Raw genomic sequence first — 25851 nt, forward strand, 5'->3', positions numbered from 1 at the left:
GGCTCTGCATATATATTTCAATATTGTTCTACACACATAGAGAAACTATAATGGTTTAGAATCAATTTTATTTTAAAACACAATTCCAGCCAAAAATAATAAATAATATAAATAAATAAAAGAATCAAATAATATAAGATAAAAATGAACAGGCTATTTAACCACTTGACCTCCTTTTACCCCCTTCATGGCCAGAGTATTTTTTGCTATCCAGCACTGCATTACTTTAAAGGGGATGTAAACCCTCCATATATCCAGTGAAGTAAACAGCCACAGATGATACACAGAGATTAACCAAATCTCCCTACATAGGTTTTATATGTATATCTGCTGTCTTCACATTTATATACTGTTTAGAAAGTTGAGATTGTGTTGGGAGATTTTCTCTTCCTGATTAACACAGAGTGAGAGTTTGATGTCTGGGCATACAGCCAAGATAGCTAACATTGCTGATTGGAGGAAAGGCACACACCCCCTCTCATCATAGGCAGACACTCTCAGAGCTGTTTTGTAATAGGAGCTGCTCTCTGCTAATCTATTTTAGCAACCTCCTTTGACAAAAGATTGAGGCTGCTTTTATCAAAAAAGCCAAAAAAATATGTCAGGAGTTCTCAGGCTGATAACAGAGGAACCGTTCAGAAGAGAGCTATAAGACTTGGCTCATTGAAAAGAGATGACAAAATACTGCAGATATATGTGCCCAGCTCAAATTTCATGAATCGGGTTTACATCCACTTGAACTGACAATTGCGTGGCCATGCAAACACTGTACCCAAATTAAATTTATATTTTTTGTCACACAAATGGAGTTTTCTTTTGATGCTATTTGTTCAGCACTGGGTTTTAATTTTTTTATTATGTAACCAAAAATTAATGAGCATCCTGCATAAAACAACATTTTCAAACATATTCTATACAATTTAAATGCTTCAAAAATTTAGGCCAAAATGTATTCTGCTACTTGTCTTCACCTCACTGCATCCAAAAAACTGCAAAAACACTGCACAGCCTAAACCGAGGTGCACTGCAACTCGTGGCCATACCCCCACGCACCCACAAAGTGTATAAAATAAATGTATTGATTTGTTTTATTAAAAGTCAGCTTCTCATTCCACATGAAGGAAGAGGGCAGCATTGGTCTTGTTGGGGTAAGAAGGGATCAGAGGAAATTGATGGAGGAGATGAAGGATGAGAAGATGGTGGAGAAGTAAGAGGCAGAGAAGAAGAAGGAGGAGGGCACATCAACAGCACTTGCTACCTACAGTACATCCAAATGAAGCACCTCTACCTCTCCTTTTACGCCATATTTATTTTCCTGATTTGAGAGATGGTGGACAGCCAATACAATTCTTCTGCCTCTCTTTGCATCAAGCGATTTTTCCTGCGGTTCCCGCCAGGGTAGATTTGATTTAAATGAAGTCGATATTAATCATCATTTAAATCACTGGTAAATAGGCTTGATTTAAATCAACTCAAATTAAATCACAATTTTTAAAGAGCAACTGTCCTCTGTCCCACTGTGGCTCCTCCTCTGACCCGCTGATGACTCATCCACAGTCCCATTCACTTTAATGGGATGGCTGGTGATGCGTCAGTGGCACAACAAGGTGAGGGACGTGGCGGCGGCAGGTGAGTGGATTCTCGCTAAAAAGCGCTGTGATGATAGATTTGAAATGACAGGTGCTCTGTAAACGTAAGGAATTATTCTTGCTGGTAGTTAGAGTCTTTAATATTTTAAAACAAAATGAAGGTTTCCTATTTAGAATAATAAGCTGTCAGGTAAATAAAACCTCACTTCTCTATGGCTCTATACAGCACAGAGGCAGGATAAAATGCAAAAACGAAACTGAAACTAAAGGTACATTATATGATTGTTTTTTATCTACCGTATTTATCTGCCTATAGCGCCCACCGGCGTATAGCGCGCACCCCTAATCTAGACGTGAAATTCCTGGATTTTTTTTTTATTACTTAAAGTTTTGGTGTTTTGCCCGCCGTCCATCGGCGGCCTTGTCCGGTCCGGCGTCCATCTGCGGCCTTCGTGGTGTCCTCCCCGCTTCTCCCGCGCTGTCTCTGAGCCGATCCCCACTTCCCACGCTGTGTTTGAACGCCGCCGCCATATACCGAACGCAGTACACTCGGGCACGCTCGGCCATGCTCGGCTCCTCTCGGCTCCTCTCGCATAACCGCGAGGGGAGCCGAGCCTGGCCGAGTGTACCCGAGTGTACTGCGCTTGGTATGTTTCGGCGGAGGCGTTCAAACACAGCGCGGGAAGCGAGTATCGGCGTATATCGCGCACCCACAATTTTGCCCTGATTTTAAGGGCAAAAAAGTGTGCGGTATACGACGATAAATACGGTATTTTTATTAGTTTTTAAAAGGAATCAGTTAACTATTGTGGGCTAGATTCAGAGAGAAATGCCTATCTTTGGGCGGGTGTAGCATATCTCATATATGCTACGCCGCCGTAACTTTGACAGGCAAGTCCCGTATTCAGAAAGAATTTGCGCCCGAAGTTACGGCGGCGCAGCGTATATGGGCCGGCGTAAGCCAGCCTAATTCAAAATAGGCTGGTAGGGGGCGTGTTGTATGCTAATGTCCCCATAGGGCCAGATTCAGAATGGCATTTCTCTCTGAATCTAGCCCTATGTCTCTATACCCTGTAAACAGTCATTTGAGCAAAAAACATTTTTCCTTTACAACTCCTTTAAGCAGTAGCAAGCAAGAGCTCGGGATTCACAGTTCCTGTGTCCTGAAACAATGCATATTATTTAAAACATTTCCAAGAACTCTTTAAAACTTCTATGACCTCAGCATTCCTAAAGCTATATATCAGAGGATTTAACATTGGTATACCAATACTGTAGAAGACAGAAGCCACCCAGTCCTGATCTAAAATGCTGGAGGATGGACGAAAATACATGAAGAACACGGTTACATAGAAGACACTGACAGCAGTGATATGAGAAGAACATGTGTTAAAAGCCTTGTATCTACCCTGGGCTGATTGTATCTTCAGAACGGCCCGGACAATATTGGTGTATGACACACAAATGAGGATGATACTGCTTACGCTGACCAAACTACCTAAAATAATCAAAGCAACAAAGTTCATGGATGTATCAGAACAGGACAGCTTGTAGAGTGGTGGAAGGTCACAGAAGAAATGATCAATAATATTGGATCTGCAAAAATTCAGATGGAATGCGGCCACTGTGTGCACAAGAGAATTGACAAAACCTCCAAAATATGCAGCAATTAGCATCTGGAGACACAAGACACTGCTCATGTGGACCTGGTATAGCAATGGGCTACAAATGGCTACATATCGATCGTATGCCATGACTCCTAAAAGAAGACTTTCAGTGCTTCCGAATGACCCAAAGAAGAAAAACTGCATGGCACAGCCAGCAAAAGAGATGGCTTTGGTTTCACTTAGAAGGTCCTTTAACATTTTAGGCAAGACAGTGGAGGAACATGTGAAGTCCACAAAGGAAAGATTGCTCAAAAACAAGTACATTGGCTTGTGAAGACGTTTGTCTATTATGTTTAGAGACATAAAACCAATATTACCAACCACGGTTGTGATGTAAACATGCAGAAATATGACGAACAATGGAATTTTCAGTTTGGTGTTGTCAGAGAGCCCCGTGAGTATAAATTCTGTCACAGAAGTCTTATTCATCTCCAATAAATCAAGATGTTCTCTATCTGTTTAATACACAAGATAAATGTTTAAATACCTGACCAAAAGTATGTCCGGTAAAAGATGTTAATGTTATTCAAAGTTTACAGTGCCTTTTATCATTCATATCAACCCTGGCCCCTAGGAACTTAAGCCTTGTACACACGACCGAGAAACTCGACGGGCGAAACACATCGTTTTCCTAGTCGAGTTCCTTGTTAGGCTGTCGAGAAACTCGACAAGCCAATTTTCTCTATTCCCGTCAAGGAAATAGAGAACATGCTCTCTTTTTGGCTCATCGAATTTCTCGACAGTTTCCTCGACGAAAATGTACACACGACCGGTTTCCTCGGCAAAAAAATATCTCCCAGCAAGTTTCTTGCTGGTTTTTGCTGGGAAACTCGGTCGTGTGTACGAGGCCTGACAGTGTAATGATGACCCGACCCCAGTCTTCTATATATATATATATATATATATATATATATATATATATATATGAGAAACCCGGGTGACAAGCATGCATTGGCGCGCAGGCACGGGCATACCAGGGTATGCACAAGGAAAGGCATGTATTGGCGCATTCGCGAGTGTGCGCACACGTGCACGCATTGGCGCCAGTCTGCCTATTTAAACCAAGCAATGACACATACACATTGCTGGGTGGTCTTTCAGCTTGTTCCTGATAAACCTGTGCTTGAACCTGTTCCTGTTAACTGTGTTTGACCCGGCTTCCCCTGTACCCTCCTTCCGCCTGCCTACCTGTGACCTTGGCTTGTGTTTGACTCTGCTCCTGTACCTCGCTGCTCGATTGTGTACCAAACCCAGCCTGTATCCTATTTCCGCTTCAGCCCCACATTCCTGGACCTGCTCTGCTCGGCTGTTAATGACCCCCTGGCTTATTTTCCAGCAACGCTCCTGACATCTCTTAAAAAGCTACAGTTGCCAAATGTGCTACTGGAATTCAGTGGAAGGGGTGGAACTGCAGGAGTGTTGATCATTCCAGAAAGAAAACTGACCGGCTATGGGAAAAGAACAGCAGGGGGAAGCATGGTTGAGTTGCTGTCAGGGACTTATCCAGGATGGACATGGAAAAAGATATGTTATAAGAGATCTCCAGCATCTTGAAACCTACACAAGAGTGAAAAGAGGGTAGAGTAGTTCAAAGTGCAATTGTCAAACATCAACATTCTGTCAGCTTATCCATTTGATTGGTTGGTGGTCATCAGCACCAGGTTTTGCTGTTTGGGGTGCAGTTACCATCAAGTGGTTTCTTGGAGATTAGTCTTCTTTGGTGCATTGACCTCTTTACCTTCTGTTGCTGATTATACTACCAACTCTTTGCCCACCTCTCCATGGTCTAGGGATCCCTTTCAAGTAACCAAACACAGGCACTAATGTTCCCTTTACACCCATACCTCATACATGCCAACAGATAGACACATGTGTCAATGTGCAATCTGATTAGCCTCATCTTTTTTTGGTCAACTTATTTACAAATGTTTTCTTATTAACTGACAGGATCACTTTAAGGTCAAAGCATTTCACCCTGTTGTTGCCCATTTTAAACTTTCTTAGCTTGTAGTGTGATTTTTACTGTTCTTTAAGTGACCTTGTTGCTGATCCTGCTTGTTCTGACATTGCTTGAACTCTACCCATAACCTCACTACAACCTCATTACCTTATACATGCTTTTGCATTGTAAACTTTCCTTGATGTATTATATGGGCCCCCTTCTGCATATTGTGTAGACTGTATAAGTATGAATAGGGCTGAGTCTGAAATGGGTTTCTTTTTTGTCAATTTGTTTTTTACTTGAAGACACATTACTCTATCCCATACTAAAAACAATAAAGAGATGCATTTGTTTCTATTGTGTTATTTGTTAGACCCCTTTCACACTGGGACCTTTTTCAGGCACTTTGGGGCTTAAATTAGCACCTGTAGAGTGCCTTAAAAACGCCTCCCCTGCAGCCCCAATGTGGAAGCCTGAGTGCTTTCATCCTGGGGCAGTGCGCTTGCAGGATGTTAGAAAAAGCCCTGCAATCAGCATTTTTCATCAAGGGGCAGAGCTGCCAAAGCACCAGCAAAGCGATTTGGCAGCGGAGCCTTGTGGGCACTTTTAACCCTTTGGCCTCTAGCAGGGGTTAAAAGCGCCCTGCTTGCGGTCAAAAAGAGCTATTAGAGCAGTAGGCATCACTAAAGCCGGCCATACACGGTTCGAATTTCGAAATAATTTTCTTTTCAAAAATCATATGAAAGAATTTCCGTACGAATTTTGCACCGTTAGTTGGCTGCAGCAATTTGGTGCGGCAATCAAATTTGAGGAATCGGATATGTTGGAAATTTTTGGAAAAACAAACGATTTTCTAATCAATGATGGGAGAATCATGCGAGAAATGTAATAGAAAAAAATGCGCATGTGCAAGAAAAGAAAATTCCCAGAGAGAAAAGAATATTCCCGGCCACGAAAATGATTTTCTGTAGCAACATGAAGGCTTGGTCGGCCGAATTTCGAAAATCAATGGTGGCATCATCGGATCACAAAAAAAAAGAAAATTTGTTCGAAATTCGACCGTGTATGGCATGCTTAATATTAGCGTTGCTTTAACGCTAGCTACCCCCCTGCCCCACTGTAAAAGTGTCCTTAGAGGAAAGCGTGGCTAGTTGTTAGCAGTGTTGCAGATATTCTACATAAACCTCTCTTTTATATTTTTTGGCTCACTTTGACCAAGCCCTAATGCACTGTTTGTGTTCTTCTTCCGTAGGCAGCTCAAGAACATCAAGATTTATTCAGTCTTTATTCTGATAGAAGGTGATAAGCGCTCCAGGTATGTGATGGAACACAATACAGTATATGAGCAAATGAATAAAACACAATCAAATAAAAAGGGGGTGAGTGACCAAACTCAAAAATGTGCTGTGCGTGTCAAAGTGAACACTGAAATTAACTGAAAAGCAGTAGTGTAAGGACACCGTGAAACACTATGGGGGTGTCGCGTCCCCTGTGTATCAAGAGTCACTACAAAGTGCACATGTGCATATAAATAATGTAAAAAGATAAATGGTGATAATAGGTAATCCCTAGATAGATCTAAAATAGGCAGCAATATTGATGGTGATATGACAGTCTATTGGTGAGGATGGTGGAATGTTCACATATGACAATTCCTGTATGCAAGGCAGTGATATGGGGATCCTTATTGGTATTGTAGTTCCCTTACCATGAAGGTGCTATATGTACGCATATAGGGATATCCCTCAGGGTTTCCAAACGCCTATTCCCTTGGGTCACTCAATGCAGGTATTTTCAGCAGGTGTATGCCTTGAAGATGTTGATAGTATTGGTCCTCCGGGTCTCCAATTACTCGGTTGGCTGCAGCTGCTGCATCGCTCCAAAAGGGGTCCAAATGGTGGTATTCCAATGGGTAAAGCAATGGGATAAGGAGAAAAAATTGCCTCCGATTGTGTAGTGGGTTTAGGGATCCAAAAATTATTTATTTAAGAACATATAAAAAGCAGGTGATACAGAGGATAGCTCAGACGGCGGTTAGATATTTCCAAACAGCGCTGGTGGATACAGTGCAGACGTGGCATTTGAAATTACCGCCTACGTCCTGTGGCCTCCGGCTTGTGTGAGTGATTTCCTCGGTCTCGGCTTGCGACTCCCTACGGCGTTACGTCACGCACCTCGTGACTTCATCAGGGGATAGTAGGCGGTAATCAGGGGACGTAGGCGGTAATTTCAAATGCCACGTCTGCACTGTATCCACCAGCGCTGTTTGGAAATATCTAACCGCCGTCTGAGCTATCCTCTGTATCACCTGCTTTTTATATGTTCTTAAATAAATAATTTTTGGATCCCTAAACCCACTACACAATCGGAGGCAATTTTTTCTCCTTATCCCATTGCTTTACCCATTGGAATACCACCATTTGGACCCCTTTTGGAGCGATGCAGCAGCTGCAGCCAACCGAGTAATTGGAGACCCGGAGGACCAATACTATCAACATCTTCAAGGCATACACCTGCTGAAAATACCTGCATTGAGTGACCCAAGGGAATAGGCGTTTGGAAACCCTGAGGGATATCCCTATATGCGTACATATAGCACCTTCATGGTAAGGGAACTACAATACCAATAAGGATCCCCATATCACTGCCTTGCATACAGGAATTGTCATATGTGAACATTCCACCATCCTCACCAATAGACTGTCATATCACCATCAATATTGCTGCCTATTTTAGATCTATCTAGGGATTACCTATTATCACCATTTATCTTTTTACATTATTTATATGCACATGTGCACTTTGTAGTGACTCTTGATACACAGGGGACGCGACACCCCCATAGTGTTTCACGGTGTCCTTACACTACTGCTTTTCAGTTAATTTCAGTGTTCACTTTGACACGCACAGCACATTTTTGAGTTTGGTCACTCACCCCCTTTTTATTTGATTGTGTTTTATTCATTTGCTCATATACTGTATTGTGTTCCATCACATACCTGGAGCGCTTATCACCATTTATTCAGTTTGTTTTCTCTTATTGTGTTATGTGAACACCTTTTAGATATAGCTGCCTCAGGTATTATTTACACATCACTTTTTCATTACTCTGTTTACTCACAGTAGCGCAGTGGAATTTATTATTTTTTATTCTGATAGTGCAGCACTAAAATAAACAAAATGTTATTAATCAAAGCAATAGTCCTTCCCAAATAAGCATTTTGATAATCTGTGTGTTTGGTTTCTATATCTGAAGGTTTATACAAGCAAATCCTCCATCGTCATTAACGGTTTCAGTAGATTCAGAAATAAAGTTATAAGAATTGCAAATCAGAAAACTGAAACCTGTTAGACTAGGGGTGTCTAAACTTTTGACCTTCCCCAACAAAATTGGAAGAAGAGGAAGTGTCTTCGGCCGCACATAAATTACACTAAATAAAGAGAGCTGATAAGCAGAAAAAGTGAAGGTTCTCAAGTTATTGATCACTGATACAGATAATGTACCTATCTGAGTAATAAAACTTAATTTCTTTAAATCATTTTTAATATAAAAGTAAAAGAGTACAACATAAAACTAGAGTGATATTTGACAGGGTTTTTGATCAACTAAAGCCGCGTACACATGATCAGTCCATCCGATGAGAACGGACCGATGGACCGTTGTCATAGGTTGACCGATGAAGCTGACTGATGGTCCGTCGCGCCTACACACCATCGGTTAAAAAAACGATTGTCTCAGAACACAGTGACGTAAAACACAACGACGTGCTGAAAAAAAATAAGTTCAATGCTTCCAAGCATGCGTCGACTTGATTCTGAGCATGCACGGATTTTTAACCGATGGTTATGCCTATTAACGATCGTTTTTTTCCCATCGGTTAGGAATCCATCGTTAAATTTAAAGCAAGTTGGCTTTTTTTAACTGATGGTTAAATAACCTATGGGGCCCACACACGATCGGTTTTGACAGATGAAAACGGTCCATCAGACCGGTGTCCTCTGTTTAACCTTTCGTGTGTACGAGGCCCTACGCATCAATATCTGGTTGGATGGATGTAGTAGCAATTTTCAATGAATTCTCAAGGTGCCCATTAGATATTTTGGTTCTAATTTTGCCCTTTGTGTGTTTCATCCTTGAAAATAGTCACTCACAAATATAGGTGCTGCAGAAAACTGATGATATGAATAACGCATGATTGTGAAGAGTGGGAGATTTTTCTTTGGGAAGATAAAAACACATACAATTCCAGTAAAGAGACAGTCAAATTTTTTTTTTTTTTTAATCAACATTTTTAAATAAGCTTATGACTTTGTTTTGGGCTGCATTCATAGCCGTCTTGGGCCGCATGTGGTCTGTGGGCTGCAGGTTGGACACTCTTTGATATGTTAGATATTTCCTTTTGCTGTATTGGGCTCTTACCTTGTGAGGCTTTACTCAATCAATTGGCAGTAAGTAATTTCTAGTTTGTATTTTGTCCTTTAATTTGCAGCAGTCTTGATTTTAATGCAATTAAATAAGGGCCTATACACACCTGAGCATTGTGTAGCTTGAGGCTGGGTTCACACTATACTACACGACAGGAGTACACTTTCATCCTACTTTACTCTGCGGCATCCGTCCTACATTGGTCCTACATCCATCCGACTTTCATGAACAGGATACTACTTTAGTCCGACTTCAATGATATTCAATGGGCTGAGGTAGGATCAATGTCGGACCAAAGAAGTAGTACAGGGAGCATTTTCAAAGTTGGACCGACTTGTGTCGGACCAGTTAAGCCGGCTCTCATAGGGAAACATTGATTTTCACATGTCATGCGACATGAGCTCCCAATGTCAGAGCGTTCGTCGGACAAGTTCGAACCCGGCCTGAAGCTCAGCAAAGCTCCAGACCCTTCAACATCCAAAATCCCATGGTTTACAATTGTACCTATTCATACCTGAACATAGCGTTGCTTGAAGCTTGTAGCTCAAGTAAATAAGCTTATTTTGAGCTAAAAGTTTGAAGCTTTTTTGGCCTCAGTAGAGATCAATGAGAACACCCAGGAAAAAAAATTGCAAAAAATAAGTGTATTAAATATTTTTCCCCTAATAACTAGCTTTATATTGGCAAAAAAAAAATGCTCAAGCAAAAATGGCTTCAAAAACAATGAAAAACGCCTGTACAAATGCTAAAAAAAAAAGGCTCAAAAGCGCTCAAGTGCAAATGCAACCTACAAGGTGTAGATTTGTCATTTCATTATTTGAAAACAATAAAGAATAGTGTAGTATTCTCCTCTAATACTGCACTATATCCCCCAGCTACAGTGATACAATTGATAAGAATAACACTCTCAAATAATGTGTCAGGAATTCTTGTCTGAAAGCCGTGTGTGCAGGTAGAGGATCATGTTTATATGTTTATTTACCTCTTGGGACTTAGCCCTTGTGATTTTACACATTTAATGTCGTTTTATTTTTAATTTAATTAGATTAGATTTTAATTAGATTTAACAAACATTCATTAAATGATTGATAAGTACAGCAGTATTAATTGAAGAATCTATGAAAAAAATATACAATATCTCTGTCTCTGTCACTCTAAATGTATATATATATATATATATATATATATATATATATATATATACACATATATATATATATATAATTATATTTATAGTATATAGCAAAATACACGGGTATTCATTAAAGGTAATATTTAGATTTCCTTTCCTTCCCTCTTACCAGAACATAACAAATTCCTAAAATTCCCCAGAACCTTAGATGAACTTACAACATCCTTCCCTACAAAAAAAGCACCAGGCCCTGAAAAATTTCTCTTTTTTGCGCTATAAACAAAAATATATATATATGCAATATTTTAGAATCTTTGCTATAATAAATATCCCCAAAAAATATATACAATTTTTTTTTTTCCACAGTTTAGGCTGATGCGTATTCTTCTACATATTTTTGGTAAAAAAAAATGCAATAGGTGTTTATTGATTGGTTTGCGCAAAAGTTATAGCGTCTAAAACATAGGGGACTGTTTTATGACATTTTTATTAATATTTTTTTTTTACTAGTTATGGCAGCGATCAGCGATTTTTATCGGAAATGCGACATTATGCCGGACACATCGGACACTTTTGACACCATTTTGGGACCATTCTAATTTTTACAACGATCAGTGCTATAAAAATGCACTGCTTACTGTAAAATTACACTGGCAGTGAAGGGGTTAACCACTAGGTGGCGCTGCAGGGGTTAAGTGTTCCCTAGGAAGTGATTCAACACGTCATTGATGACTGTTCCCGATCACGGGGAATGGTCATCAGTGACAGTGTCACTAGGCAGAATAGAGGAATGCCTTGTTTACAAAGGCATTCCCCTGTTCTGCCCTTGCTGACTGCAATCGCGGGACTCGACGTTCCCGGGACCAACTCGTGAGGCACCCGCTGGGCGGCAGATTTAAAGGGATGTACCTGTACCCAATCTGCCTGCCCGTGCCATTGTGTCAACGTAAATAGTTGTGGAGCGGTCGGCAAACGGTTAAGTTAGTGCATTGTTGGTTCACTGACCTTTTCCTTTGATCTCCCTTCCCATGTTTTTTTTTCTTTGTTTTCTTTGTCTGAATTTCTCACTTCCTGTTCCTCTTCAGTAAGCTGTTCTGGCTGACTAACCCCCAGGGCTGATGGGGGCAAGCTTACTGAGGAGAAACAGGAAGTGAGAAATTCAGACAAAGAAAAAAAACATTTAGAAAGAAAATGGAAGGAAAAGGTAAGTGAACAGAAACAATGCACTAACTTAAAGGAACCTATTTAGAAAATAAAAAACAAACCTTTACAACCCCTTTAATGTATAATTCTTTCCATCAAATGTCATTATTAAATATTTATAGGCAGGTGCCTATAAATCTACCCGTGTAAGCACTTGTCTCCCCTGGCTGTGAGCATTTCCTCATGTTAGCTGAGCCAGCCAGGTGCCAAATGCGGGGGAGGGGGGCTGTAAGGTTTAACATTTATCCTGCCATTTTCAGACAGTTTACTGCCCCCCACAGGTCACCCAACATAATAGGGATGGCCTCCAAGCCCCTAGAGTTCTGCATAGGTAAATACAAAAAAAAATATGTATTGTGATACTCTGCTGGAAAGATCACCCCCTTTGTGTGTGTATGTGTGTGTGTGTGGGGGGGGGGGGGGGTGATAGGAGCATTTTCGGGGGGTCCTGGAGAGGATGTCCAGCCTGGGGACCTTATGGACTTGTAACTGTTAATTATGGACTCGTGGGTTCTAAGGGACTTGTAGTGCCTCCTGTGGATTATTGCCTTAATGGACTCTTGTCTTAAAAAAGTTTGCTTTCTGGACTTGCCTTCTGAATAAGACATGCACACTCTATGGATTGTTAGAAGAGCTCTGTATAGGAATTGTGTTAAAACTACTTTTTGAGAACTGTCTGAAGTCTCTCAAAGGGGTGCAAGAACAGCGTATCTAAAGAACGGGGCTTGCAATGCAACAAGGGACTGAGCTAAAAGAAGATACAACACCTGAGTCTAACACAGAGTACTGTCCAGAGGAAGTTAAAGCGGAATTCCACCCAAAAGTGGAACTTCCGCTTAAACCACTCCTCGCCCCCTTACATGCCACATTTGGCATGTATTTTTTTGGGGGGGGGGGGGAGTGGGGGCTTGAGTAGGAGTGGGACTTCCTGTCCCACTTCCTCCTTTCGCCCGGGGACCGCTTAGGAGACTCGTCATATCGCCTTTTGGCGGCCCCTCCTTGTAGGCGATCGCCTGGGATACGTGACATGTCACAGGCAATCGCCTGTCCACTCAGGGAGTGCAGAGCCACTCGCCCATGCGCAGTGAGTGCCTGACTGTGAAGCCGAATGCTGTCAGGGCCGGGTGCCCACAGTTAGAATGGAGGCGCCGGCGGAGAGGGGGGGACAGGAGCGACGCTCCGGGCGGCCGCCACGCTGGACAGTGGAACAGGTAAGTGTCTGTTTATTAAAGGCCAGCAGCTACACTTTTTGTAGCTGCTGACCTTTAATAAACATAAAAAAGGCTGGAACTCCCCTTTAAAATGTTGTTGCTAAATACTATATACAGGGTGGGCCATTTATATGGATCCACCCGGGTGGGCCATTTATATGGATACACCTTAATAAAATGAGAATGGTTGGTGATATTAACTTTCTGTTTGTGGCACATTAGTATATGTAAGGGGGGAAACTTTTCAAGATGGGTGGTGACCATGGCCGCCATTTTGAAGTCGGCCATTTTGAATCCAACTTTTATTTTTGGTGTATCCATATAAATGGCCCACCCTGTAGAGTCATTTTGTCACTAGCAAAGCAGCCAATCTGCCAGGAGACAGGTGACTGGCAGGGGTAACTTCCTCTGGTAGTGGAGGGAGTTAAGCACCTACACTAGTGTCCAGTTCTCCACTTATTACAAAATAGAATGTGGCCTAGTGCACCCAGTGATGTGCCTCCATCCCTTCATATATCTATACAACCAATTTATTTGTCCTGGGGCTTTAAATGGGGCACAGCACATATGACCAATGAATAACTAGTTTCCTCCATTGTTGTTTATTTGTTTAATAAATGAATACATATTGCATACAAAACAAGATAAAATGATAATAAGCTGATCTGTAGTGAATCCATATTATTACATTTCATACATTGAATTCATATTGTTGCATTTCATACATAATTAAATACAGTGCATCCGGAAAGTATTTACAGCTCTTCACTTTTTCCATAGTTTGTTATGTTACAGCCTTATTCCAAAATGGATTAAAAGAAGTTTTCTTTGAAATCTTTGCAAATTTATTAAAAATAAACAATGAAACAAAAATCCTATGTACATAAGTATTCACAGCCTTTGCTTAATACATTGTTGAAGCACCTTTGGCTCCAATTACAGCCTCAAGTCCTGCAACCTTAAACTCGACACGTTTCGTGACTCTTTGTTCATTCTTCAGGAGCAGATGCATGTATAGTATCTGTAAGATAGAACATCAGGCATGTAACATACCTAATGGTATCCTAATTACATAGAATAATTTCAACCTCAAAAAAACACCTGAGTGACAATATTTCCAAATTGTGACTGCCAGGGGAGTTCCACACAAGAGCTGTGGAAGTATGACTTGGCGAGAATCCAAGAGGACAAACAGGAAGTAGATTAAACATGGGTGGGCACTCCATGATGGCACCCAAAGTAGTTGCTATAAAAATAAGTTGAATATGCATTGTAGTGATAATGAATAATTAAACGGATAATAAGCAACAAAAATAATGATGTGCAATGCTGGCTGCAATTTAACAGTGAATGGCAAACATATAGTGAGCCTTTGAAACATGAAGAGAGCTGCACCTGGTGGTATAGCGAAGGGAAATGCACCCAGGTCTCGAAGTTTAGTCCACAGAAAAATGAGTGTACCAGTAGAAAGAGATAAACCACCGTGGGCCGGATTCAGGTAGGAGATACGACGGCGTATCTCTTAGTTGCGGCGTCGTATCTATGCGCCTGATTCATAGCAGTTACGCATAGATTTCCCTAAGATCCGACTGGCGTAAGTGTCTTACACCGTCGTATCTTAGGCTGCATATTTACGCTGGCCGCTAGGTGGTGCTTCCGTCGATTTACGCAAGGAATATGCTAATTAGGTAGATACGCCGATTCACAAACGTACGTACGCCCGGCGCTATTTAGTTACGTGGTTTACGTTAGGCTTTTTCGGCGTAAGGTTGCTCGTGCTCTTATGAGGCGTACGCAATGTTAAGTATGGACGTCGTTCCCGCGTCGTATTTCGAAATTTTTACGTCGTTTGCGTAAGTCGTTCGCGAATAGGGCTGTACGTAAGTTACGTTCGCGTCTAAAGCATTGACGATTTGCGGCGGAATTTCGAGCATGCGCACTGGGATTCTTTTACGAACGGCGCATGCACCGTTTGTAAAAAAAGTCTAATACCTGGGGTCACACTAAATTTAAATAAAACATGCCCACATCATCTAAATTTGAATTAGGCGGGCTTACGCCGGAGAACATACGTTACGCCGCCGTAACTTAGGGCGCAAGTTCTTTCTGAATACGGAACTTGCACCCTAATTTACGGTGGCGTAACGTATCAGAGATACGTTACGCCCGCACAATATTACGCAGGGCTACCTTAATCTAGCCCCAAGTGTCCAGAGCTAAATATAAGGACAAAATATGGCAGACAGTTTTTGTTGCTAGTAATGCAGCCAATCAGCCAGGAGACAGGTGACTGGTGGGGGTAACAGTTCATCTGGTAGTGGAGGGGGTTAAGTGTTTGACACCTACACTAGCGGCCGGTTTCCCACTTATTGGGACAGGACCCGCTGCACAGAGTACCTAGGGACCCGTGAAGAGGAGAAATGCAGAGGTTGGGGAGAGAGTATCCCATAGCAACCATGGCATATGTCACTGAGTGAAAGGTAACATGAACTGCTGGATTGATGGAGCTCAGTACAGGCTCAGCAGTGCCGGCCTCAAAATGCTGCATACCTGAATGCAGCACCCAGCCTGGAGTTCAGACATTAGTGAGTGAGTGCAATTCTACTTGTCCCCATTAGGGTGCCTAAGCCTCACCCACAGGCAAAGCAGAGGAATTGCAGATGTCCTGGACCTCTGCTGTGTACAGATCAACCCACACATCAATCGTAAGATAGACAGAAAAAAATGTAAATAAAAAAAATACAAATACACATGCAAAAAAAAACATATTTTAAGTGAACAATAAAAAGAAATTAGGGCTGGGAATATTCCACACTGGGTCAGCCTAGGACAGAAGATTGTATGGGAGGGGATGCAGTACAAGTAGCTGGCGCTCAGACTGCCAGATCTGGTAGTATAGTATAGTATGGTTATATGAATATGTATAACCATACTATACATAGGGGGAGATATATAGATCTACGACTTTTTCTATGTACACAAAAGGCCTATTTCTCTCAAATATCGTTTACAGATCTGTCTAAATCTGTGTTAGTGAGCACTTCTCCTTTGCCAAGATAATCCATCCACATCACAGGTGTGGCATATCAAGATGCTGATTAGACGGGATCATACCAAGTAGCTACTCTGGGGTAAGCACTGTACATGTGCAAGCAGTAATGCTATTTTTTTCCATTTTCATTGTGTGTGATTGAGTATTTTTTTGAAAAGTGAATCTTTGTCTCATTTACTAAGCTCTGGAGCAACTGCACATTCAAAGTGCACAGTCTATTTGCCTTTAGTAAACCCACCCTATTGTGTAGCTTTCCTTATGCCAACTTCCACCTGGAGCTGCACTATCCAGCCACTGTACAATATTTGAGGCTATTGTCTCTCAAATAATACACTCTAATTTCTATTTGAAGATAAATCCTGTCTTGTCTCCCCCTCTTTATTGCTGCCTAACCAAGCTGCTTACAAACTGTCCAACCACTGAAAGTTTTTGTGGCTATTGTCTCTTAGACAATACAGTCTAATTTTCATTACAAAATAAAAACCTGCCTGGTTCTTTCTATGTGCTGCCTATTCAATTTCTTGTGTGTTATTTTGACACTAGCCAAGTTCTACCAAACACATATCTGGATAACTGAGGAAACATAGGGGTTGATTTATCAAAAGCAAGCAAATAGACAGTGCACTTTGCAAATGCAATTGCTCCAGGGCTTAGTAAATGAGAAAGAGCTCTGCTGACTTCCATCATCCAATCATGTGCAAGCAAAAATGCTGTTTTTTTTTGTATCTTCCTTGCAAGTGATTGGCTAGTATTTGCAAAGTAAAGCTTTACCTCATTTACTAAGATCTGGAGCAACTGCACTTACAGATTGCAACTGCACTTTATGAAGTGCACAGTCTATTTGCCTTTAGTAAATCAACTCTATAGCATTGCTCTCTATTTTCCCATGTTCCAATTAGTCTTTTTTTTTTCCAGCTGTATGCTGTGAGGCCCCGTACACACGACCAGTTTCCTCAGCAGAATTCAGCTTCCGACCGAGTTTCTGGCTGAATTCTGCCGAGAAACCCGGCCGTGTGTACACTTTCGGCCGAGGAAGCCGACGAGGAGCTCGGCGAGGAAATAGAGAACATGTTCTCTATTTCCTCGTTGTTCTATGGGAGCTCTCGTCCCGCCGAGCTCCTCGGCGGCTTCAGGGCTGAACTGGCCGAGGAACTCGATGTGTTTGGCACGTCGAGTTCCTCGGCCGTGTGTACGAGGCCTGAGGGTTTAAGACACTGGGCAACTCTAAACTATTCTTAAATATTTAGGACCTTCTTTTAACCCCCTTAGCGGTATCCCCGAGCGTGACTCGGGGTGGTTTTTCCATGTTAGAATCGGTATCCCCGAGTCACGCTCGGGGTAGATGTGCAGAGCGTGCAGCGGCTTGGCTTACCTTTCGCAGCATCCACAGACAGGGAATTACTTACCTTGTCCCTGGATCCTGCAATGCATCCCCGCTGTGTGAGCGGGTGCTCGCTCGATTCACAGTGTCTCCGTGTGCCGCGATCTCTGTTCCCTGCGACGTTACGACGCACGGGGGCGGAGAACGGCGCCAAATTCAAAAAAGTAAACAAACACATTACATACAGTATACTGTAATCTTATAGATTACAGTACTGTATGTAAAAAATACACCCCCCCCCCTTGTCCCTAGTGGTCTGCCCAGTGTCCTACATGTACTTTTATATAATAAAAACTGTTCTTTCTGCCTGCAAACTGTAGATTGTCCATAGCAACCAAAAGTGTCCTTTTATGTAAAAAATGGTTTTAGAGCAGCTAGAAAACAGCGATAATAAATTATAATCACTTGCAGAAATGTGCGATAGCGATTTGTGGGGAAATTCGTCATAAAAAAATAAAAGTAATGACAGCGACAATTCTGCAACTGAGCAAATTTCAGTGATTTTGAGTTGATTACATTATTGAATAATTTTTATTATAATTATATTATTATTTGTTATAATTATTTATAATTAATTATTATATTATAATTTATAATTTTGTTTATTTTAAAAATTCATACCCGGGATGCCTACTAGACTCTTGTTTGGTCAGATTTGAATGAGTTATTCCTAAGAATTGCAGGCCTACAGTATAAAACGCCAAATTTCCTTGCAAAATAATTGTACTGCTTTTGGTACGTAATTCCAGACAGAATCATACCGCCAGGGAGGTTAAGCAGTAGAAAGCAAGAGCTCAGGGTAATGCCAATATGCATGCTCCGAAACACACCCACCTCCTATAACGTCACATCAGGGTACCTGCGTTCCACGCTGGTCCCGGCAGCGCAGCTGTCCTTCCTGGTTTCTCCCCAATGCCGGTCAGCTGGGAAACATCTACAATCTGTGATATCCTTGGAAAATTCAATCGCTGGACAAAATATGTGTTATGAAGAACCTGTTTACTTTTAATCTCTAGTAAGTATGTTTTTAATCTTTTTGGGCAATAAAGTTGTGTGTTTTACTACACTTAGAAGCGCCTTCTGTTTGTTTATCCTTTCTATTTGCTGCCTATTCAAGTGCTTGTCTACTATTTTGACACTAGCCAGTTTCTACCAAACACATATCTGGATAACTGAGGAGACATAGCATTGCTCTTTATTTTCCCATGGTCAAATTGGTCTGACATGCACCTCTGAGTTTTTAGCTGGTCAACTCTAAACTATTCTTAGATATTTAGGACCTTCTTTTAAGCAGTAGCAAGCAAGAGCTTGTGGTAATAGTTCCTGTGTCCTGAAAAAATAAATATTATTTAAAACATTTCCAAGAACTCTTTAAAGCTTTTATGACCTCAGCATTCCTAAAGCTATATATCAGAGGATTTAACATTGGTATACCAATACTGTAGAAGACAGAAGCCACCCAGTCCTGATCTAAAATGCTGGAGGATGGACGAAAATACATGAAGAAGACGGTTACATAGAAGACACTGACAGCAGTGATATGAGAAGAACATGTGTTAAAAGCCTTGTATCTACCCTGGGCTGATTGTATCTTCAGAACGGCCCGGACAATATTGGTGTATGACACACAAATGAGGATGATACTGCTTATGCTGACCAAACTACCTAAAATAATCAAAGAAACAAAGTTCATGGATGTATCAGAACAGGACAGCTTGTAGATTGGTGGAAGGTCACAGAAGAAATGATCAATAATATTGGATCTGCAAAAATTCAGATGGAATGCGGCCACTGTGTGCACAAGGGAATTGACAAAACCTCCAAAATAGGCAGCAATTAGCATTTGGAGACACAAGACACTGCTCATGTGGACCTGGTATAGCAATGGGCTACAAATGGCTACATATCGATCGTATGCCATGACTCCTAAAAGGAGACTTTCAGTGCCTGCAAAGGACCCAAAGAAGAAAAGCTGCATGGCACAGCCAGCAAAAGAGATGGCTTTGGTTTCACTTAGAAGGTCTCTCAACGCTTTAGGCAAGACCACTGAGGAACATGTAAAGTCCACAAAAGAAAGATTGCTCAAAAACAAGTACATTGGCTTGTGAAGACGTTTTTCTGCTATGTTTAGGGACATAAAGCCAACATTTCCAACCACGGTTGTGATGTAAACGTGCAGAAATATGACGAACAATGGAATTTTCAGTTCGGTGTTGTCAGAGAGCCCCGTGAGTATAAATTCTGTCACAGAAGTCTTATTCATTTCCAATAAATCAAGATGTTCTCTATCTGTTTAATAAGCAAGATAAATGTTGTAAATACTTGACGATAGGCATATTCTGGTAAAAGATGTTTAAAGGAACACTAAAGGTTTGTTTTTTATTAGATAAATTGATTGCTGTAAGCTAGAGCATTTAAATATCACTTGCCTCGTTTTTCCTTTTGACCTTCAAAATACAGAAATCCAGGTTTGAAAATGCCATTTCCTGTCTCTCCTCTTCTTGCTTTCCACCAGCATCTGAGCCGTATTGCATGGTGGAAAGCAGAATGTGCTCACCCCCTCCCTATGACTACAGCCCTGCGTGAAGATGCTCTCTTATCCCTCACAGGCATGGAGGCGAATAAAACAGCTCGATTTCAACAGGTATCAAACTAGTTATAATGCAAAACATTACTTTTTACTTAATCAGCTACTGTCAGACTTTAATTTAAGAGGAAAATATTTTTGTCTTTACAACCCCTTTAACCACTTCAGATCCGTAGGACGTCCTGGACTTTGAGTGGTGATATCTGAATGATGCCTGCAGCTGCAGGCATCATTCAGATATCTCTGTCTTCAGCCGGCGATTCTGTGCACCAGAAGAACGATCAAAGCGGCGGTTCCGCCGCTCGATCGTTCTTCTAGGCAGCGGGAGGGGACGTCCCCCCCCTCCCGCCGCCATCCGGTGCTTCTCCGGGCTCTCCCGTGCCATCGGGGGCCCGGAGAGCGAATCGGCCGGCGCGCGTTGCTGAACCATAGAGATGACTGGTGACCAGATGGTCACAGTCATCTCTATGACCGTCGGAGGGCCGGGCGCGACGTTATGACGTCACGCCCGGTACCCGGAAGTAAACAAAGCCGCAATCGCGGCTGTCGGCATGTAATCGGTGAAATGTTTTTCACCGATTTCATGCTTGTAAGCCTGTAGGAGAGATGTGGGGTCTTATTGACCCCACATCTCTCCATAAAGAGGACCTGTCACAGTGATTCCTATTACAAGGGATGTGTACATTCCTTGTAATAGGAATAAAAGTGATCAAAAAAAAAAAAATGTCAAAAAAAGTGTAAAAATAAAAAAATGAAGTAAAAAAATAAAAAAAATAATAAAAAAAAATTTTAAAACGCCCCTGTCCCGGTCGCTCGTGTGCAGAAGCGAACGCGCATGCAAGTCCCGCCCACATATGTAAACACCGTTCAAACCCCACATGTGAGGTATCATCGCGTGCGTTAGAGCGTGTGCAACAATTCTATCACTAGAGCTACTCTGTAACTCAAAAATAGTAACCTGTAAAAAAATTTAAAGCGTCGCCTATGGAGATTTTTAAGTACCGAAGTTTGGCGCCATTCCATGAGTGTGCGCAATTTTAAAGCGTGACATGTTAGGTATCTATTTACTCGGCGTAACATCGTCTTTCACATTATACAAAAAAATTGGGCTAACTTTACTGTTTTGTTATTTTTTAATTCATGAAACTGTTTTTTCCCTAAAAAAAGGCGTTTGAAAAATTATTGCGCAAATACCGTGCGAGAAAAAAAGTTGCAATGACCGCCATTTTATTCCCTAGGGTGTCTGCTAAAAAATATATATAATGTTTGGGGGTTCTGATTAATTTTCTAGCAAAAAAATTGTGATTTTTACATAAAGGAGAACAGTGCCAAAATAGGCCCGGTAACGAAGTGGTTAAGTTATTCAAATTCTACAGTGCTTTCTTTGTATCATTCACATCAACCCTGCCTCACAGGAAGTTACAGTGTAATGACCCTACCCCAGTCTTCCAGATGTATGAGACCAGTTATAGACCCTTGGACCAGTTTATAGATTGATGCTAATGAGCCTCAAATATATTATGGAGTTGTGGGATAAAGTAAAAACACCCAAAGGTAATTAAACCCAGCAACTTATGGCAGCAAACCATGTGTTTCCTGCCATACTGCCAAAAACATGGTTATATACTAATTCAAAAGACATAGCCGATCTACTGAGTGATACCAGTCTCTGTTTTTATATTAACCTGGGGGAGCTGGCTGCCTTTAAACAACTCCAAGCTGCTATCAAAAATATTAAGAAGCACCATAATAAAAAGGAATGTTTATATTTACCTGCCCCCATTTGTCTAATCTTCCCTCTCTTAAAGAACATCAGTTGCCGAATGTGCTAATGGAGCCCAGTGGATACTGGACTTCAAGCATCTTGCAGTGTGTGCCTCTCCAGTCTTCCTCCATACTCTGGATCCTTGGTTTCCAAATGAGATGCTAAATTTGCTCTCATCAGAAAAGAGGATTTTGGACCACTGAGCAACAGACCAGGTCTGTTTTTCTTTAGCCCAGGTAAGACGCTTCTGACATTGTTTGGTGGTCAGAAGTGGCTTACAAGAGGAATACGACATTTGAAGCCCATGTCCAGGATCCGTCTGTGTGGTGGCTCTTGATGCACTGACTTCAGCCTCAATCCACTCCTTGTGAAAGTCTCCAACACTTTTGAATGGCCTTTTCCTGACAATCCTCTCCAGGCTGTGGTCATCTCTGCTTCTTGCGCACCTTTTTCTTCCACACTTTTCCCTTCCACATAACTTTCTATTAATGTGCTTTGATACAGCACTTTGGGAATATCCAACTTCTTTTGCAATTACCTTTTGAGGCTTTCAATCCTTATGGAGGGTGTCAATGATGGTTTTCTGCACAACTGTCAGGTCCGCAGTCTTTCTCATGATAGTGATTTCTACTGAACCAGACTGAGAGGCCATTTGAAGGCTCAGGGACCCTTTGCAGGTGTTATGGCTTAATTAGCTGATTAGAGAGGGACACGTTGAGCCTAGAATAGTGCACCTTTTTATAATATTCTAATTTTCTGAGATTGTGGATTTGGGGTTTTCATGAGCTGTAAGCTCACGGCTTGAACTCTCTTGCTTTGCATGTAATGAGTTTATCTCATATATTAGTTTCACCATTTAAGTTGCATTAGTGAAAAAAAAGAACTTTTATGTTTATGTTCGAGTTTTACGTGTACCTTCCACCCATTTGTCTAATCTTCCCTCTCTTAAAGAGCTACAGTTGCCGAATGTGCTATTGAAGCTCAGTGGGAGGGTTGGAACTGCAGCAGTATTGATCATTTCAGAAGGAGACTGATAGGCTATGGGAAAATAACAGCATAGGCAAATATGATTAGGTTGCTGTCAGGGGCTTCTTAGGCCTTGTACACACGACCGAGTTTCTCGGCAAAAACCAGCAAGAAACTTGCTGGGAGATTTTTTTTTGCCAAGGAAACCGGTCGTGTGTACATTTTCGTCGAGGAAACTGTCGAGAAACTCAACGAGCCAAAAAGAGAGCATGTTCTCTATTTCCTTGACGGGAATGGAGAAAATTGGCTTGTCGAGTTCCTCGACAGCCTGACAAGGAACTCGACGAGGAAAACTATGTGTTTCGCAGGTCGAGTTTCTCGGTCGTGTGTACGAGGCCTGAGAATATCAAGAAAGGACATAGAGCTAGATATGAAAGAAGAAGTCTTCTGCTCAATGGCTTTGAATTTTTGCTGCAACGAAAATTAATCTCAAAAGCCTACACAAGACGAAAAAGTGGACAGAGTTGAAGTCCCTAAGCAGCTAAAACCTTCAGGGTGTAATTGTCAAAGAGTCAAAGATCAACCCTCTGTCAGCTTATCCATTCGATTTGTGGTCATCAGCATCAGGATTGGCTTTTTGGGGTGCAGTTACCCATCAAGTGATTGCACCTCTTTGGTGCAATAACCTCTTTACCTGCTGTTGCTGATAGTACTACCTACTCATTGTCTACCTCTCCAAGATCTTCAGATTCCACTCAAATAGCCAAGCACATGCATTACTGTTCCCTTTACACCCTTACCTCCTCGATGCCAACAGGTCAGCGTGCAATCTGATTCGTCTCATCTCTTTTTGGGTCGACTTATTTAAGGCCAAAGCGTTTCACACTATTGTTGCCCGTTTTAAAGTTTGTTAGCTTGTAGTGTGTTTGTTACTGTTCTTTGACCTTGTTGCTGAGCCTGCTTGTTCTGACATTACTTGAACTCTACCTATGACCTCACTGTGTTTGCTGATTTCATGTTTGTCCCTTGTCCTTGTTTCACAAGGGGTTCTGGTAACCTTTGGCAACAGTTGGGGCTGGTGCTCATAATTTTTGGGGGGTGCAACCAAACTGAAAAAAAAAACCCATCAATTGCCACCACTGTGCCCATTAAACACAGCCAATGTGCCCATCAAACGCTGCCAGTTTGCCCCCTGAAATGCAGCCAGTTTGTGCCCCCAAATACAGCCAGTTTGTGCCCCCAAATGCAGATAGTTTGTGCCCCCAATTTCCGCCAGTTTATGCCCCCAAATGCAGCCAGTTTCCCCCCAGCCCGACACTTACCTTTCTCGGGTCAGCCGTCTTTTCCACGCTCCCTCGATGTCTTCTCCCGCCCTCGATGTCGCTTCAGCCAATCAGGTGACCAGTAACCAGACCTGGTGCACCTAAATTGACTGAGAGGCAGGGCAGTGTTAGGGAAGCGATTCCCCAACACAGCACTGTTTAACCAGGGAACGCACAGCCTGTGCGCCCTCTGGTTAACAATTTGGAATCCAATTAGAGCCCGCAGGCATCTCGCTCTAATCAGGCACTTCCAAAACATGCCAACCGCTGTTATTCAGATGGCCGGCGCTCAACAGGGAGCCGGACATCTGAATAGTGGGCGGCAGTAGCAACAATACATAGCTTCATGAAGCTATGTATTGTTGATTGATGAGTGCGGAGGAGAGATGGGGCGGGGCTCCTGCGCCGACTATGGACGCACCGCCACTGTTTGGCTACAAGCCGATAGCCATTTGTGCCACCCCCTGAAGTCGAAACATCCCTGTTTCACCCCTTTTTCATCTTTCATCCTTTGGAATTCTCAACACTTATCTGGTCCTGATCCCTGTTAGTTTACCCGTTACCCTTTGTGTACCCTCTGAAACTTTATTACTGCTACATGCAGCCTCTGAGTTGATGGTCCCCTTGCTAGTCATTATGCTAAAGAAATCCAAGAAAGATGACTGCTAAAGGTACGGAGTGATGCAATTGAGGCTATAGAAGTTACCTAACCTAACGGTGTGTACTTTGATTTATGGCTTACCCACCGTAATTCCCACAAGGTACCAATCATTTCCTATAAAATAAAATTTCCCATAGACTGAAAACCTATGGCTTGCTTACCCCACACTGACATTAAGGCCGGATTCACACTAGTGCGGTTCGAATTTCAGCTCTCTTATCTCTGCAGAGAGGTAAGAGAACTGTTCAGAAGATCATCTCCATTTTAGCTGCACATTTGGAGACCTGGGAGAGGGGAGGGGGAGGGGGGAAGTGTATTGAGGTGAATGAGACAAATTCTGAAGAGAAATGAACACATCTGCGAATCAGATGCGTGCCCATAGAAGATAATGGGCCTGAATTCGCAACTGAGCCGCATCGTAATGCCTAGAAAAGGCACACGTTTTTTCAGCAATGCGCAGTGCGAATGCATCGCACATATGTGAACCAGCCTCATTGAAAACAATGTATTTTATAATGTTATGCGAATTGGATGCGGTTTAAGCCGCAACCAATTCGCATAGGTGTGAATCCGGCCCCCACTTCCAGGTAGCTTTATAAATCATACATTTATCAATAATTATACACACTCTTGCACATTATATATACTCTCAGCAGCATTTTATATACAGTATAATAAAGTGCATTATATATAGCAGGGGTGCCCAACCAGTGGCCTGGGGGCCACATGTGGCCTGCGGAGCCCTCTGATGTGGCCCACGACCTCCTGTTCTGGGATGGCTGTTGGCAAACCCAGATAGATTGCAGGTTACCAACCTGCCATCCCAGAGCTTTAGTGTTGTGAATAAAGCTGGTGGTAGAGGAAGCAAGCAGCTTTTCAGAAAGTGCACCACACCTGCAGGATATAATAGACGTCAATGGCAAAGTGCAGCTAACCGGCGGGAAAAC

At 42.1% G+C, this 25851-nt stretch overlaps 2 protein-coding genes across 2 annotated transcripts; both read right to left on the bottom strand.

Annotated features, from left to right (window-relative positions):
* Positions 1 to 2767: 2767 nt before the first annotated feature.
* LOC120910391 (olfactory receptor 1020-like) lies at positions 2768 to 18419 on the bottom strand. The gene is made up of 2 exons (XM_040322148.1): positions 18365 to 18419; positions 2768 to 3711 (listed from the first exon to the last, which is right to left on the bottom strand). Exons 1-2 carry the CDS (start codon positions 18417 to 18419, stop codon positions 2768 to 2770), a joined length of 999 nt encoding a protein of 332 aa, XP_040178082.1.
* A 529-nt stretch (positions 18420 to 18948) lies between these two features.
* LOC120910392 (olfactory receptor 1020-like) lies at positions 18949 to 19869 on the bottom strand. Its single transcript, XM_040322149.1, has one exon. The coding sequence runs from the start codon at positions 19864 to 19866 to the stop codon at positions 18949 to 18951; it is 918 nt and encodes a 305-aa protein (XP_040178083.1). The 5' UTR covers positions 19867 to 19869.
* Between the last annotated feature and the right edge of the window lie 5982 nt (positions 19870 to 25851).

Source organism: Rana temporaria, chromosome 8 (assembly GCF_905171775.1).
Source record: "Rana temporaria chromosome 8, aRanTem1.1, whole genome shotgun sequence".
Classification (NCBI taxonomy): Eukaryota; Metazoa; Chordata; class Amphibia; order Anura; family Ranidae; genus Rana; species Rana temporaria.